The sequence below is a fragment of the Patagioenas fasciata genome, chromosome 3, assembly GCF_037038585.1.
Source record: "Patagioenas fasciata isolate bPatFas1 chromosome 3, bPatFas1.hap1, whole genome shotgun sequence".
Lineage (NCBI taxonomy): Eukaryota > Metazoa > Chordata > Aves > Columbiformes > Columbidae > Patagioenas > Patagioenas fasciata.
The window spans coordinates 24,380,091-24,398,079 of record NC_092522.1 but is presented as its reverse complement, the minus strand read 5'-3'; the positions used below and the strand labels follow the sequence as shown (position 1 = coordinate 24,398,079).

At 40.5% G+C, this 17,989-nt stretch overlaps 1 protein-coding gene across 3 annotated transcripts; it reads left to right on the top strand.

The window, feature by feature from the left end:
• The first annotated feature begins 4,954 nt into the window (after window positions 1-4,954).
• Window positions 4,955-17,989, top strand: FBXO28 (F-box protein 28). 3 transcript variants are annotated; one of them, XM_065834936.2, is made up of 7 exons: window positions 4,955-5,184; window positions 11,309-11,418; window positions 12,441-12,579; window positions 15,104-15,299; window positions 16,520-16,576; window positions 16,784-16,850; window positions 17,061-17,198. In XM_065834936.2, exons 1-6 carry the CDS (start codon window positions 4,972-4,974, stop codon window positions 16,810-16,812), a joined length of 744 nt encoding a protein of 247 aa, XP_065691008.1. In that variant the 5' UTR covers window positions 4,955-4,971; the 3' UTR covers window positions 16,813-16,850; window positions 17,061-17,198. The 3 variants fall into 3 exon arrangements, with proteins under 3 accessions (XP_065691008.1, XP_065691004.1, XP_065691005.1); XM_065834932.2 differs by lacking the exon at window positions 16,784-16,850 and having other exon boundaries at window positions 17,061-17,989; XM_065834933.2 differs by lacking the exons at window positions 16,520-16,576; window positions 16,784-16,850 and having other exon boundaries at window positions 17,061-17,989.

Sequence of the window (17,989 nt, the reverse complement as noted above, 5' to 3'; positions counted from 1 at the left end):
CTTCTACCTCTTCTCCTTTTGCTTCTACCTCTCATTTCCCAGGGAGCATCACATCCTTCTGCCTCTCAACTTCAACTTATGACTGCTATCAGATATCTAATGTACAGCATTACAAATAAATTACAAGGTAGACGTTGATTTTAGAGGCAGTTTCTCAATAAGCTTTTTGTGTAACATGTAGCACTACGGGGCCCAAAACAGATTAAACTACAAAGGATTCATTTAAATATTTATATTGATTTAATTAAACTGGGATTAACATTCATATCTGAAGCTATAACTCCAGGGGAAAATAAATATCAAGTTACCTACTATTAGATCAAAAGTCTCAGTCGCAAAACACAGATCTGTGTGAATTCACACTCCTGTCTACATTTGTTAAGAACATTTTAAAAGGAAATTTTAATATGGCTTTCCCCGCCTCCCCCACACAGTTATTTTGTAATGCCTCTCTAAACAAGACCTTTAAGCAAGCTGGAGGTGATTCTCTGTGGATCTCCCCCAGTTTGATTATGGGTCTCTCCTTCTCTTCTGGCTCAGAAGTCACGGTCCCTGGATGTGCCCATATGTAGCTGCTCTCCCGTATAAGCAAAACCAGGCCCTGTGTTTTGGCCAGATCTGGCCTTGCACCATGCCTCTGTATTAGTTCTAGCCTTGGACTTTACCCTGCCCCAGTATCCAGTGGCCCAAATGAAAATATGGCTGTTCAAATATGCCAGACATCTTACAGATTTAGCACCTCCTAGAAAATCCCCTAATATTCATAAAGTGAGCAAACTGCCCCAGAGAAGCAAACGTGCCATGTGGGAAGGCATTTTCTGTTTTTCTATTGATTACACTAACTCAATAAAACAAATCTGTTCTCCTCCCACCCAACTTCTGCTCTTATCCTGTTTTTTGAGCACATTACTCCTCTTTCCCCCTATATTCCTCACTAATACAGCAGTTCTTGACCTAGTTACACACATTCCCTTACCTCCTACCCCTGTTCCTAGATTTCTTCCCCCATCCCCGTCTTCCTAGATACCCACTTGTTAGGTCCTGCTTCTCACTCCCCTTCCTTGAATTTCTTCTCCTTTCTCACATTTGATAGTTACAACTTTCCTTGTACTTGAGTCAGGCTCCTCCTCTTCACCACGGCTCTTGCCATTGTGTGCTTCCACACAAAACCCAAACAAACCCACGTACTTTTGGTAAAATTTCACAGTCCCTGCTGTCCTTAATAGACCCCACTTGGATCAGTTGGAAGCACAATATATGTACTCTCTATGAGCTTCTAGTAAGCTGAGAGGCTTAATCTGTTCAGTATAGATACAACCAGTAATCTGGCAAATTTTAAGACAAGTAGTGAGATTTTACAAAGACTTATGGCATTAAAATTGTTTCCAGATTATCACAAAGAAACCAAACCAGATAATTTTGGCCCAAGCAGCCTTCCTTTTAAACCTCATATTCCTAGGACAAAGTAGAGAGACATGGAAATTTCATCCCTAAAAAAAAAAAAAAAAAAAAAGAGAATTTTTACTTAAAAGGGGAAAACCAATATATTTCCCCTAACATCCTTCTTGTGAGTCATTGCAATGTTTCCAAAAAAATTCAGTCCAACTATACGTATCCTTCTAACATGGTATAATCAAAACTAAAGCTATTTCAAGGCTTTTTAAATCTTACAAGCATTGCAGAAATCTAAAGGAGTGGAACCGAAATGAGACAAGTGAGGTATGTCTCCTGCCAGAGTTGTAAAATATTGACAAAATGTTTGCATGTTACTTGACATTCAACAGACTCTACATAACTTTATTTCATCCCTTCCAGGAAGTATTATCAAGTTGCCTGCCCTCACACTGTCCCACAGTAACTGAAAAGTTAAGCCACTAAATAGTCTGTGATGGGGATTTTGTGTGTATGGTCTATGTTTTTGCAACTTAATGCATGCTCAGAAAAATGGCACAAGATACTCTGGGGAAGCACATGGATCAGAACCTGGAAGGCAGCAGAATTAGCCTACTTATTGAAGCAGACTTATTAACTATAAATCTGTTTATATTGTTGTAGTTAATAATATAAAATATATATTGTGCACCTTATTAATATATTGTACTTAGTAATATACATACAGAACATTCAGCTTATATTTATTAATCATAAAGCTGTATCTTAAAAACTAAAATTGTTCTAATTATAAGACAAAACAAAAAGTGTTCTTGAAACTATCTTAAATTATATATGCTTAGGTAAGATGAAAAAAAATCACTTCATTTAAAACATTAATGGACTGCCAGCCCAAACTTCATGTGCCAAGTCACAAGTTTATAAAGAATTCTCCTGAGTGTGTTTGAAACTGCTGAGTGTGCATGTGAAAGGAGATCAGGTCCTAAAATCATGCACAAGAATAAAACCCTTGTTGCAAGACAGCCAGATCATTTTACAGCAACACTGATGAGTTGAGGGGCGGGGGGAAGCAAAACATTTCCACATCCGTACAAGGCACACAGTGTTCTGCTCCCAAAAAGGAAATATTAATTTCAGTGAACATTTTTGGAGTGCCATTAGGATGACACAAATAAAGGCTTACCCTTGCGTTTGCCCTGCTCCCCAGTTAATTATTTTCTATCTGCAATTTTTTTCTTTTAAGAAGGAGGTTCCAGGTGGGTTTCCAAGGAAAGGGGGAAGTTGCACGTGAAAGAAATTCACTGAGATAAACCTTCAAAGAGAAGAAGCATGGCTGAAAACAATGACCAGCATTGCTGCAGGCAGCTAATGCTTTAGTCCTATCATATTTTAAGCTGTAGTACCTCAGTACCTCAGTGCAGGTACTGCAGTGAGTGGTCTCATTGTGTCCAAACTTTGTATGGCTTTTTCCCATACACTTTGCTACCGTCACTTCTGGCACATACCTATTGATTTTCTTTGACAAGTAGGTCTTTGGCAGCACCAGTTCCCCAGTCAAACATGCATGCTCAGCGCCACTGACGTGAAAAAGCAGCAGCTGAAGGCAGAGAGGAGACTGGCACCATACTTGTCAATGGCTGTGTCAAGTTCTGTCAGGCTAAAATGGTTGTGCAACCATGGTGTGTCCGTGAACACGCTAAGAAGCACCAGAGAATGTTCTAGAAACAGCCCTTGGTCCCATCCCTTTGCTGCTCCAGACATTACCTCCAAGAAACTACCCTAATATAAATGGATTAAAGGCAAATAAAAGAGTAGAGTTTAATTGTTTCACTGCCTCAATATCTGCAGACCCCCTGCTCACCCTAGTTCCCACTGCTCATTCTGGCCAAGGCAGCTGGGCCCAGGTTGGACACAAAGTGGGGGCATTCATCTATCTATACATAGAATAGAAAGACCAGGATTAAATTTATAAGAACTACATAGTTGTGCTTCACAAGCTATAAAGGTGTTTTTCTCGCCTGTAGCTGCCTCACTGTAATTCAGCCACATTTTCCTGGGCTGTGCTGGTGCAGCCAGCGCTGCTTCTGCAGTGCAGGGGGAGCACCTCCGCACACCTGGGCAGCTGCAAAGCTTTTGGAGGTTCTCCTCACATGGTTTCCTCAGAACTACGCATGGAGAGGGAGGCCCTGATCTCTCCTCTGCCACGGGGCCGGAGGGGATGGCATGAAGCTGCCTCAAGGGGAAGCTCAGGTTGGATATTAGGGAAAAGCTCCTCACAGAGGGCAGTTGGGCACAGGAACTGGCTCCCCAGGGAAGGGGCCACAGCCTCAAGCCAGTCGCTGTTCAAGAAGCCTTCAGAGATATATAGATATAGATATATATGGTTTAACTTTTAGGTTGCCCTGTGTGGGATGAGGAGCAGGCCTGGCTGATCCCCTCCAGCTCAGGACAGCCTGTGTCTCTGAGCTACTGCAGCCTCCTCCACCCCCCTGCTCTGCTGTCTCTTCTTCCACAGAGTGGGAAGAAAAAAGCCCTGTAGTTTTGCAACAACCCATGTTAAGACCAGACGACCTTCAAAGGTCATTCTCTCCAGAGAACGAGACTCCACAACCTCCCTGGGCAGCCTGTTCCAGTGTTCCGTTACCCTCACTGAGAAGAACTTTCTTCTCAAATTTAAGTGGAACCTCTTGCGTTCCAGTGTATACCCGTTACCCCTTGTCCTATCGTTGGTTGTCACCAAGAAGAGCCTGGCTCCATCCTCGTGACACTCGTCCTTTATGTATTTATAAACATTAATGAGGTCACCCCTCAGTCTCCTCCAAGCTAAAGAGACACAGCTCCCTCAGCCTTTCCTCCTAAGGGAGATGCTCCACTCCCTTCATCATTTTCGTGTCCCTGTGCTGGACTCTCTCCAGCAGTTCCCTGTCCTTCTTGAGCTGAGCGGCCCAGAACTGGACACATTATTCCAGATGGGGTCTCACCAGGGCAGAGTAGAGGGGAAGGAGAACCTCTCTGGACCTACTAACCACCCCCCTTCTAATACACCCCAGGATGCCATTGGCCTTCCTGGCCACAAGGGCACAGTGCTGGCTCATGGTCATCCTGCTGTCCAGGTCCCTTTCCCCTACGCTGCTCTCTAACAGGTAGTTCCTGACGCCCTCACCAAGCCCCGCTTGTGCTTTCACCCCCTGCCACGTTTGCCGAAAGCAAAGCCTCAAGGTTTTGCTACACACGGTACCACAGATTTCTTTCCAGCCGTTTGTTTTAAATCTGCCCTTGGTGGGGTTCCCAGCAGCCCCCAGCACGGCTCGGGGCCCTCCTTCGTTCGACAGGAGGCCACCCCGGCGCCCAGCGCTATCCGGGGCCGTCCTTCCCGCGGCCACGCTCCCCGAGGGCAGCCCGCGGTGGGCCTGCAGGGGGCGCCGCCCACAAACGGCTGCCCTCTCCCACGCGCTCCGACGCCCCCAAGTGGCCAAGGGCGCGCGGGGCGGGGCGTTCCGTCCGCTACACCCAGGGGCGGAAGTGTCGTCATGGGAAGGCTCATTCTCCTCCCTCAGTAGAGGAAGGACGGGCGGCAAGATGGCGGCGCCGGAGGAGCGGCTCCTGTCGGACGGGGAAGGCGGCGCCCTGGGCTCGGCGCGGCTCTCCCCGCCTCCGGTCTCGGAGCCTCCCGAGGCTCTGGCGCCCTTGGAGCCGCCGCCTCAGAGCAACACGCTCATGGGGCTGCCCATCGTGGCGATTGAGAGCATCCTCAGCTTCCTGTCCTACGATGAGACGAGCCAGCTCCGCCTGGTAGGGCCCGGGGAGGGCAGGTGGCGGGGCGGGCGGGCGAGGGGTCCCGCTGCGGCTGGGACCCGGGCCCACCGGGGGAAGCTCGCCTCGCCGGCCCCGGGGCTGGAGCAGCGCTGGGGTGGGGCGGTGTGTCCCCGGCCCCGGCCACCCCCCGCCGGGCGGCTGCTCCCGCCGGGAAAGGGTCGGGGTGCGGTGGGATGGGGCTTTCTCCCTTATCCCCTACCGACCCTCAGCCTCGGGCATCGGCAGGGAGTATGTGCCGCCCTACGCGCTTTCCTAAAGGTCTTTTAACCATCTCGTACTTATTTCGTTTTGCTCGCCCACTGTGAGAAATCGCCAGGCTGCTGGAGGCTTGTTTTCCTCAGTTACCGCTGTTCTCAGGGGACTAGTCTATTGTGCCTCGTGTGTGTATTTATTTTTACTTATAAAGCTTAAGCCTTCAAGTGTAGGAGATGGTGACGCTGCTGCTCCAAGGGCCCTACCCTATCTAGAAATAAATGAGGCAGGAAGAAAGAAATATTTTTAAAAGCTCTTATCTTCCTGAAAGGCTGCCTGCTTATTCCAGTTATAGTAGTAGATCTAATAAAAGGTATTACCTCTACTTCTAAACTTTATAATGCCAAAAAAAAGAGCAGCTGTCAGTGAGATCAGCGTATATCAGTCTTTAACTGCCTGCATAAGGAGCCTGATGTAAACTATGACATAATATGATAAGCTGCTGTCTCTTATTGAATTTCTTATGAGGTAGTGAATTTAATAATAGTGAGGGATTTAATGCATAGCTTATGTAACCCTCTGTAAACTTGCATGTACTGTACTGTTTATTTTTTAAGAACTCAGCTTAAGCTGGATAATACTAGAAGTATATTTCTGTAGAAAATGAGATGGCATGTGTCCTGGATCAGCAACCTGAACTGCTGCATCCTGACTGTAACCATAAGCTGAAAGTGCTTCAAGCAGAAAAATCTGTTTTTAATTATACTTGACCAAGAAAAGAATACCAGTACCTAAATATTTCTACCATGCTGTCAGTCCATTGAAGACTTCTGTTTCTTCTGTGAGAGTAAGTAGTGCATCTGTGAAAAAGATGTAGTGCTGCCTTTTTGGATTGCAGTCTCTGCTTTTGCGTCTTTAGAGTTTGAATAGAGGGAAGAGAAGTACATGCGCTGTTTGGGAATGCTTAGTGTCTCATGGTCTGTATTGCAATACTACTCACAGCCCTTTGCTGCAGCTGTCCTGTTGCATTTTATAAACAGTAGTACCCATGGGAGCTGTCAATAAAAGGGTTTTTTTCGTTCTGTAGGGTGAAGTTAATGTTTGTAAGCACTTTTTTAGCAGTGAAGTTAAAAATAGGAAGGATGGTGGTGTAAGGACTAAAACAACTGTTTAACTCTCTGTGCTACTTAAGTGAAATGCAACAGTTTTATGCTCTCTTGTGTAGCACCTGCAAGTTCATTTTTCTAGAAGAAGACTGCCCCTTTCAGAAGTTTCAGAAATATGCAGAACCAGACTGGATAAATACCAACTTTGTCACACACATGGAACAATACTAGTAGTAAAATGAAGGAAGCTATAGACCTGGTCTTTCCCTATTTTTAATTTTTTTGAGTCAGTGACAGCTAAGAAACTTAGTCTCCATCAAATTCCTTACTGTTCCATGAAAGCACATCAGAAGGTATAACAAGTGTTCTTGTGAGAAGTATATATGCTGGTCTCTGTTAACCAGCAGCGATGTAAAGAATTGAAGCCTTTCCGGTTTGACATAATCAAAAGTGTAGCTCGTAACCACATCAGTTTGATCAGTGAGGCCTTTCAAATGGCCATTCAGAACTACAGATGTTCTTTTGGCAGTTCACTGAGAGGAAGAGACTGGATATTTTGCATAACTGTAGGTGTTGTTGACAGGGAATTAAGGTAGTCTTTAGAAATAACAGTGCCCAGGCATAAGTTCATAATGAAATTTAATTACTTCCAGATTTTAAAGGCTACAAGTAGCCTAGGGAAACACTTGTATATTCACGCTCTAAGATCTGTCTTACACAAACAGTGAATTTTTCTTCTCTAGATGAACTGACTCAAGCTTCTTATGAGAGATGAATGGATGTATGAGTAGTATTCTGCTAAAGATACATTGCAGGACCACATTAATTGAATGAAAGGGATTAAATTGCTTATGTCTTGTGCATATTAAAATTGTGCCCGAAAGAAGCCTCATCAACACCTTAGAATGTGGCATTCCATGGAATAAAGCGTCTTGAAAAGCTAGGAGGATATGATCTAGCACATGACCCATCCATGGAAATGTCCAGGGCCAGACTGGATGGGGCTCTGAGCAACCTGATCTAGTTGAAGATGTCCCTGCTCATTGCAGGGGGGGTTGGACTAGATGGCCTTTTAAAGGTCCCTTCCAATCCCAATTATTCTATGACATCAATCAACATAAATGAAGTTTGATCGTAAATGTGTAGTCACAAAATGTGGGTTCCCTAGACTGATCACTTTGACTGGATCGCTGCATTGGAAATGGATGTAGTAATCTCTTTCTTCTGGATCACTTTATCTCACTGATCCTCCCATCACCACCATCCCCCCGACCCTGCCAAAAAAAAAAAAAAAGGCACCAACAAACAAACAAAAACCCACCCAACAAACAAAAGAATAAAAACTCACCCAAAATGTTTGAGTTGAACTGGTGTTGCCGCTATATTTTATACAAGGAGACAGAGTAAGGAGTTGGCTGGGTTGGAAGACATAGAACATCAGCAAGTTTTCAGATTAAAATAGAGACAGGAACCTGTATTGTTTATGTAGAGCATAATGAGGAGTATAATCTAAGGCTTAAGATCCATAAGTCTCTTTCTGTCACCAAAGGATGAGGTAAAGAACATTTCCTGCTTATGATGATTGCCATCAGGAAGGGCAAGACCACGGGCCCCTCATTGTGCAAAGCAGCACTTGCTTTCCTGAGCGTAATGCTTTCTGCTATTGCTGATGTTACTGCATTTAAAAGCATGAGTGAAGCACCTACTGGTTAAGCAGAGTAGTTTTAAAATAATGGAGACTAAACAAGACGTATTCAGAATGCAGTCTTGTCTGCCTTAGTGCAAATCTTAAGTTCTTAAGCTTTTGTTCGATAAAGTGATGAGGTGAAAAGCTTTTTGCTTTCAGCCCTTTTAGTATTTACTTCATCTCCTTCCTCTGATATGTCAGTATAAGAGAAACACAGAAAACCTGAAAGATCATTATATCTGAAGCTATAATGTTCTGGACAAGCTGCAGCCTAGCATGCATGCTGATATGGAAACTAAGTTATCTTCCAGCTTTTGAAGGCTTGTTGTACTGTGATTTTTTTCCTTTTTTTTTTTCTTTTTTTTATTTTTTTTTTTTTTTATGATTTACAGAAGCTCTGGATTTTTTAGCTGAGTGGGATAATAATGAAATTCTTATATTCCAGTTTGTTTTCCCTCACATGTCTGAGCTTGGAGATGCGCTTCTATTCAGGCATGATCAAAAACAAACAATCCACAACCTCCTTCCGTGAATGCTCTGAGACAAGGGTTATCTTGGTTTCTGACACGTCAGAAGTGTCCTAGATTCTGCAGCAAACTTGTGTTTATTTTCTGCACAGCTCAAATAAAGACCGATAGCCTTTGGACAGCATGGCTTTAATCTTCCCACAGTTTCCGTAAATCTGTGTTTACAGGCATTTCTATTTTAAAGCTTCTTGCTGAAGTCATCAGCATTTTGTCACTTACTTATACTTTACCCTAGAAAGACATTACGAAACATGATGTCTGTGTAGCCTCTAAGAAAAATATCTATTGAATGTTAAATACTTTAGGATATTTTAATCTCTGTTTTGATATTGATTATCATCTGTTGGTGAAGCTTGTAAGAAATAAGACATTCTTGAGGAAAGGGAAGCTGGTAGTAGTTGTCTAGTAGATTGTGTCAGTTTGTTTTTTTACATATGAAATGGAAAATTAGTTATTTCATAGAAGCTGTTATTGCATATAAGTAAGTACACTAAGAAGCAATGACCTTTTCATTCTGTTTTTTGCATGGACTCAGAATAACTTTCTAATGCTGAAATTTGAACACAGTGCTGGTTGAACTTGACATTTGAGGAAACTTGGGCTTTTACAGCTTATTGGCTAGTAAATATTCACCAAAAATTGCAAATAAAAATATGAGCAAGTTTAACTTTTTACTTTCTTATGGTCTGTTGAATAGCTAGTATCAAACTGTTTGGACTAATATGAACACTTAAAAGTGTAGTAATTCTACTTTGCATATGGCTGCCAACTATGCAGTCTGAAAGAGGTATATTGTTCCTATAAATAGAGGCACCACATGGCTTAAATGGTGACTTCAGGAACCAGCTGAGAATTGAGGTGATTGGTAAAATAAGTTGCAGAAAACCACTTTTGGTTTCTGCTGGTACCTGTTATCTGTTCAATGTCTGTGTTCTAGACTGATTATTTGCACAAATATGGGCCATGTCCAGACATTGGAGCAGGTAATTCTTCATGCTGCGTAGTGTAAGCAAATGAGCAAGATTAAAAAACCCAGTGTTCAAGAAATCTAGTGTTAGGCATTGTGACCTACTCTCTGGGATGTGGGAGGGCTTCAGCACCCTGAAAAGTCCCTGCTGCCACCAGGTGTCAGTGCACACAAGGTGAAAATCTTTCTGTGCTTCCTCTGCATTAGCAGCCAATAGTGTATATAGGATTGTTTTGAATAATTCCCTTACTAACACAGCCCTTGTGCAGGTACTGGTTCCGAGTTCAGGGGTTTGGTAGCATTAGCATTACATTGCAAAGTCTTGTACTCAAACATGGCCTCGGATCTAGGCAGCCCTAATACAGCTTATATCTTAGAAGAAATGTGACAATTTCCTCCTTCCTGTAGTTGAGGGCTAGCGTTATTTTTTTATGTGCTGGACATGGTTTAGTTGATTCGGTGAGTGGGGAGGCTGTACCTCTGGAGTCAGCCTGGCTCAGCCCTCTCCTTTGACTGATAACAAGGAAGATCTAATACAAAGGAGCACAGACAAATCGACAGCAATTGCCTAATGGGCTGTTAATACAGATATGTTTGAAAATGGTATGTTCTCACAGAACCTCAACTAGACTCAGAGAAAGTAGAATTTCTTTAAGTAGTGCCTCCATATGAAGAGAAAATAATTGCAGGCTTTTCTGTGAGAAGTGAGAATTTTCTTCCACAAGGTTTAAGCTTACGTAGACCTTAAAATTATGAAATGAGGAGTGTTTATTTTAAAAATTAAAAAAAAAAAAGCTAATCCAAAGGCAAAGCAAAGTGGGGTCACAGGGGGAGTTGTGCAGTTTAGTACCAAAAAAAAAAGTTTCAAAGTACAGTTGTTCACTAAGCACTTGCATCTTCAGAACTGAATTGCAATTTCTTTAAACTGCTGTAAGATTTGTCTTTGTCTTGTAACTGGTTACTCTGTGAAGGTTTAAATTTAGCAGTTTATTATATTTCTGCAGCTATTAATGTCCTTTCTCCCTGCATCTGTGGGAAAAAAATGAGGCTGTTTGCATCCAACATAGCAAATAAAACAATCTGTTAAACAAAAAGAAAAGGCCTTTTTTTATATGAAAATGAATCTTGTTTCACATGCATTGTATAAGTGTTTTAATTTAATTGTGGCTGTCTTCAAAAGCGTGAGCCTTAAATACTGAGAGAAAACCATCATGATTTCTTGCTTCTAAAGGCTTCTTTTTTGAGACTACAAAATATTAACTTGGTCTGCCAGAATCACTCTGGAGAGTCAAGTTAAAACCTAGACGTGGGCATTTGCAAGTTCCATTAAAATCAGAGGAAATTGTATCTCCATATATATGGGTGGCATTCAGCCAACTGTCTTGTTAGTCAATATCAAGAGATGAATTTGTGGACTGTATGGAGCATAGCAACTCCTTTTTGGAGTGTCATAGTTGTTAGAGTTGGTGATGCCTTAACCTCAACTGCAGTTTCTGCCTCTTGAAATGGAGCAAAAACTGATAAGAGAATCTTTTACTACCCAGCAGTGTGCATAAGATAATAGTAGAAGTGACTTGTGGCCTTAACTGAGCCTTAAGTTTTTCTTTTTACGTTAATACAGGTTTGTAAGCGAATGGACTTGGTTTGCCAGCGAATGTTAAATCAGGGATTTCTGAAAGTGGAAAGATACCACAACTTGTGTCAAAAGCAAGTTAAAGCTCAGCTCCCAAGGTATGTACCAGTTAAAACTGTAGTTAAACTTAAATGTGCTACATTATTTTAAGCAGAATATTGAAAAGGAATTTATTACTTGTTAATTCCGCTTATATATCTTGAAAATTTGAGACGCATTTGGTTTTATTTCACTTTTTTCCATATGTGCCTTGAACCTAAGATCTAATTACAGAATAATAATGTAGATGAATGTAAGCTGTCATATACTAGAAACTGGACTATTGGAAAGTGTCTCTGGTATTTTAAACAGAGGAAAGAAGAGTGAGTCCTGTATTACTCAACTGTGCTGGTGAATCAAGCAAGGACTCCTAGGAATGAATAAATGCCATTCCTTTTCAAGACCAGCTGCCTTCACTGATGATTTATCTATGACTACTTAAAAAAAAAAGGGGGGGAGTGGTGGTTCAGTGCTAAGGATTAAACAGGGGAAAGGGAGGTGGGTTTGATGTTGTGAGCATTACTAGAAGCCAGTTTATCACTGAAGCAATGTCTTTTATCCTCTTTCCAGTAAGTGCAGCTGCCACTGTGTCCTATCAGATTTCCCAGTCAGAGTGAAGAAACTAAATGCTACTTACTGTAGACATCCTTTGTCAAAAGAGCTTATATCTCAACCTAAACTTTGTAGCAAGCACTAATAATACATTAAATTTGTCAACTGCATTGAAATACTAACTGTAGGAATGGGGGGTGATAAAAATGTTAACACCAACTCAGTGTCTACTGCTAATTAGTACTGAAAGTTTGCTTTTAAATAGTCCTACATCACATGTAGAATTTATGGATCACATAAGATGTAGTAATTATTTAGAGACCTAGTTTTGTCTAAGGAAGCTTAGTATGCTGTTACTAGCTGGCTCTCAATGTATCAGGTTTTTCTTCCATAAAGACAGAACTGATGTTAGTGGTTACATTCTCAAACCTCAGAGGGTTTTCAGGATGAAATGAACTTGAGCGATTGTTACAGTTTCATTTTGTTGACTCATTGTTAAATCAGTGTCACTTAATGGTCTGTCTTCTAGACGGGAGTCAGAAAGAAGAAACCATTCATTAGCTCGTCATGCAGACATCCTTGCTGCTGTGGAAACGAGACTCTCTCTGTTAAATATGACTTTCATGAAGTATGTGGATTCTAATCTCTGTTGCTTCATACCTGGAAAGGTAAAATGTAGACTATATTATGTGAATGTGTATCTATGCTTGAAAAGAGCAGTTGTGTAACTTAACCTGGGACAAACTTACTTTTTTTAACATGTATATATATGTATATACTGAAACTGTTTCAGATACTTTCAAACAAACACACAAGTCAATACTCTGCTGTAGCAGGCAATCTGAAATGAATGAACCAGACTCTATCTAAATATTAATTATTTTAAACTTGATTTCCATTTTTCCTTAGATTCTCTCCTAATTCTGGCATTTGACTTGTGATATATGCATCCTGTAACACCTTTTACAAGAAGCACATTATATGTAAGGGTTTAATTCTGAATTTCAATTGCACAGAACAGCTGGAGGCCAGGTCATCAGAAGATGTAATAATTTAGACTAATTTAACACTAAGCACTTAGTCAATCAGGAAGATTTTTGGCCCTTTTCTTAAGGGTTTGAGTACTTCAGATTAATTGAATTAAGATATTTAGTATGTGGAAACACTGCTCAGTATTACAGTAGATGGAATTAGTTTTGTATGTGGACAAAGTGTATCAAAAATACTATTGCTACTATAGAATTCTGGTGTTTCAGAATACTATTCCCAACATAAAATATAAATTATGTAAGCAAGCTGTACATTGGAGGTACCACTGTTTTACAAGCTGTGAAAACAGAAGTGCACAGGTGAATTGACGAAATCATGATCTGAGAGAGATTGGTACAGCTCAGGGTTGAAACAAGATCTGTGAACATGAGCCTAATGCTCTATTAATTGGTCTTTCCGTGTGAGGTTTGGATACGTTGGTATTATTTTTTCATGGGCAGATAACTGAATCGCACTGGGAAGAATGGAAAAGATAGCTGTTGGGTTCAGGTGCAGCACGGCAGGCATTTCTGCATTCAGTATGGTAGGACAGGCTGTTGGCATGAAATGTGTTTTTTATCTTAAAGAGGTAACTTGATTTCTGTACACTCTTGTTGACTTTAATTCATTTAAAATTAAATCACTATAGTTGAATATATTTATGCTTATTTGACTTAAATTTTAAAAATATACTATACATAAAATATAAATACAACATAAAGTCAAACTTCAGTCCTTGTTGCTTGCGTAGTAAATGGAATACTTATATGTTCCCTTACTTTTTTGAGGAGCAGATGGAAAGGCAATACTCAGTCTGGACCTGGAGCCTGCAGGAGCTGGGGAAGTGAGCTTGCCAACCATTTTCCTTGTGGGCACTGAGTCATAAGGACTTTGTTTGTATTTTGATACAACAGCTAAAAAGTTTTTTTTTAAATTACTTATGTAGTGTATGAGCTTGCTGGCACCACTGTGCTTTCAGCACAGTTACCAATTCACCATAAAATCCTATTTTGATCAAGCAGATTCAAGGCTTAGTGTTCACTTAGAGTTGGTGGTTCCCCCCCTCACCTGCCCTGCTCCACACAGAAAATTTTGTTTGAATTAATTTGCCACAGAATTGTCAGGAAGTGAATTTGTATTCACATATGTGAGTCTTGATTTGAGTTTCGGCATACTGTGTGAGGGTTCCTGGTGATAGCAGAGCACTGCTGTGAGATTTTATATTGAGGATGGCAGGAGAAAGCTTTGAGGTTATTGTTGCTGACAAGATATAGTGTTGGTAAAATTAGAGAAGTCTTTTGTAAGCTTGTTGTGTGATGAGACACTGATCTTGTCTGTCTTATGCAACATTTTAGCTGAGCTTCCTTTATTAAAATCCAAGGTGCAACTCTATTGTCTTAGCTATGATTCTAAGTCCTTATGATATGTGTTCCTCAGGAGACTCTTCAGCCATTCTTAATCCTGTGCAAAATACCTGTGTCTGTAGTTTGGGTCATGAGAGCCCAGCACTCCTATCTTCACCTGCCTCCAATAATTCACAGATTAGCAGGACACCTTCCATCTGTCTGTATCTGTCCTAACTAAAAGGCTTGTTTGTCAAACCTGTTAAGAGAGTGCTTATGTTCTCTCTCAGTACTGACTTGATGTTTTTTAAATTAATGTATTTTGAACTTAACCTGAATTTGCTGTATTTTGGGTGTATGCAAGTAGACTCAAATATTTACAGCTCTTCGGACTGACATAATGATAATTCTTGCTGTTCCATTCACGTGTTTTTTTATGCCTGGTAACTGGCTGTGGGAGTGACTGCTCGGCATTATGGCTTAGAATATCTTGCTTCAGATTCTCCAAAAAGAAATTACTATGCTCTACTGAGTATAGATTATGTAACTTAGAACTCGAGTATGCACATAATAAAACAAAATTTCACACAATTAGCATTGTTTCATGAGTTTGAAGAGAGCTGTTGTGATTGATCAAGTGAGTAGCTTCTCTGATACCTCACAAAGAGCACTTCACTTCAAAAAGCTGATCTAGAACTGAAGCATGCAATGGTATGCAATAGTGGTGTAGTAAAAGCCCCTGAATATGCCAGCACTTCTAGAATGATCTGAAATAATCTTGCCTTTATCGGAAAATCCTAATTCTTCTTAAATGTTTTAGGTAATAGATGAAATTTATCGTGTGCTAAGGTATGTAAACTCTACAAGAGCTCCTCAGAGAGCTCATGAAGTTCTTCAAGAACTAAGGGACATTTCCTCCATGGCTATGGAATATTTTGATGAGAAGATTGTTCCAATACTGAAAAGAAAGATGCCTGGGTCAGATGTATCGGGACGTCTGATAGGAACTGCCCCAGGTATTAATTCCAATGTATAGTTAAGTTTTATTTAGTTTTTCTGTAAAAATTCACAGCACTGTTACCTTTTTGAAGCTCCCTCCCTTAAATGTGAGCTTTATTACATAAATATTGATGACACTTGTTTCTTAAGAATGCCAGCTGAAATTAATTTGCTTTGAAATTTAAGGAGCCTTTGTACTACCAAAAGAACAGTCACTTGAATACATGTTAGAATTATGAATAGTGTGTATTCATTAAACAAATGTTTTTGTGCCACCAATGAATGAGACTTTATCATTGCACTTGGTTGAAATTTGGCACATAAGATGACAACTCAACGCCTTTTATTTTAAGGAGAATTGGCAAATGAATTACCCTAAGCTGTTGTAGTGCATAGAGAGCTAGAACATACTTATATGTGCTTTTTTTTACTTTCCTGGGGTGCTAGTGTATCACTAACAAGCAAAATACTTATGAGTAATAGTGAAAAGACAATTAAAACAACAGTCTATAAATAAACAATTAAATTGGTCCTTCATATAATCTGTCAGACTTCCCAGAACTTTTGTGAACCAAAGTCTCAGGTGGTTGCCTCATAACAGCCAAAAGCAAAAGGTTAGTAGAACTGTGGTGTTACTCCTGTGCTGAATATCTTCAACCTTCTTAGGAACTGGGAAATTAACTCTCCGAAAGGATAACTTGCTAGAAATTAAAAATAATTGTATCTTAAGCAAAAATTATAGGCCTAGCTGTAGGAGCTGCTTGTTGTTACTGGTATGTCCTGTCCATCCTTTTAGCCATAAATGTGTATACCACCTCTTAATTATATCCTATTAATTACACATCAATTCCATTAAGTCTCTCAGTTGAGAAAGCATTGCCCAAACCATAGTTGATGTCAGTTGGCTTTTCAAGGCTTTATGTGGCATAAAAATGCCTCCTATATGGAGAGAGGAGCATAACCTCTGTAATGGCAACCCTTTAGTGTCACCAAAGTGAAGCTGTGCTGGCATTGTAAAGAGGAGTAGGAGGACTGTTCTAGGCTCTTCTGTCTTTGTAGCCCTTACAAGTTTCACCTTAATTGCACAGCATTGCTAGAAGAGTAAAATGGTAGAAAAAGTGATATATTTTATGACAGAAAAAGTGCAAGACATTACATAGTAGCTGTTAGTCTCCTTGATTTGCAAGACCTTAATTAAAATCAACATTCCCAAGCTCTAATTCTAGTATGGTTTTAGTACTTAGGAAGAGTGATTCTAAAGAAGCATGGAAAAGAATTACGTTTCTTCTAAAAAGTAAGTTAAGCCCCAAACCAAAAAATTTTGGAACTTCAGCTGTCTATAACTAAGACAGCAGAATAGTGCTGCTCTATTAAAATATATTTATTTAATATAGCTATTCTGTAATAAGTAATTTATGGACATGTTATGGGTTTTTGACTTAACATCTGTGACAATAAGTCTAGATGACAACATCATATCTGTACATAATTTTTGATACAGCAAAAGGAGGAAGGCTTATATACAGATAATGAATCGTGAGCTGTCTTCCAGACTACTGAAAATTGAGGTATTTTACTTAAACTAATTGTGCTATGAGATACCATATGCTCTTGTTAGAAACTTAAATGACTGTAAATCTGTTTACATGTTCATGTAACTCTAAAGCGGCATTCAGATTCATGTTTAGAGTGTGGGGATAAGCAAAATATGAAAACTGGGATGCAATTTCTACCTTTGTCTTAAAGTTGTAGAGGATTAATCAGAGTTTTCTCTGAAGTTCCAGGGCCTTCTGCAGCACTGACAACAATGCAGCTGTTCTCCAAGCAGAACCCTTCGAGACAGGAGGTTACCAAACTCCAGCAGCAAGTAAAAGCGAATGGCACGGGCTTGACGGCGCTAAAGCGGGAAATCTCAGAGCTTCGCATCAAAGTGCAAGAGCAACAGAAACAACTCCAAGATCAAGACCAGAAACTGCTAGAGCAAACCCAAATCATAGGTGAACAGAACGCCCGGTTGGCTGAGCTTGAACGCAAGCTGCGAGAGGTGATGGAGAGTACAGTAGGAAATTCGTCAGGTTCTGGCTCAAATGAACAATCTCCTAGAAAACGGAGGAAGGCAGTTGAATCCACAGACTGTCCTAGGAAATCTAAACGCCTTCGAAACAGAAAATAACGGGAGTAAATGTCGCCTTCAGGAGGATACACTGCTTTAGTAGCCCAAGCAGGTTTGCTTGTGTGGATACTGTGACTAGCTTCATGGTGTCCCTTAGGCTGCTGGCTCTTCAAAACACCACTTAGACTTGAACAGTAATTTTATTTCATTGAGACTTTTCCCCTGCTTTCTGTATGGGTGGGCCTAATGCACAGAGTCTTTATGATTTGCAATAGTTACATACTAACCAGACCTGCTCTGTCATGTTTTGATGGGTTAATCTTTTTTTTTTCTGTGCAGATGTGTTTAAAGTAAATTTATTTGTGTTTATGCATATGTTCACATAAAATCTTAAATAAATTCAGTCTTAACTGACTAAAAAGTTAAGCTTAAAAACAGATGTCCTGTTCACTTGAAGGAAAGATACACTTTTAAAATCTTGTTTTAGAGAACTTGACCTTTTTTGTTACAAGTGACCTTGTCTGGAATGTCTGAAAAGTAGTTAATACTTTTTGGGGTTCTCTGTAATGAGTAAAACTGACTTCTTAAGCTACA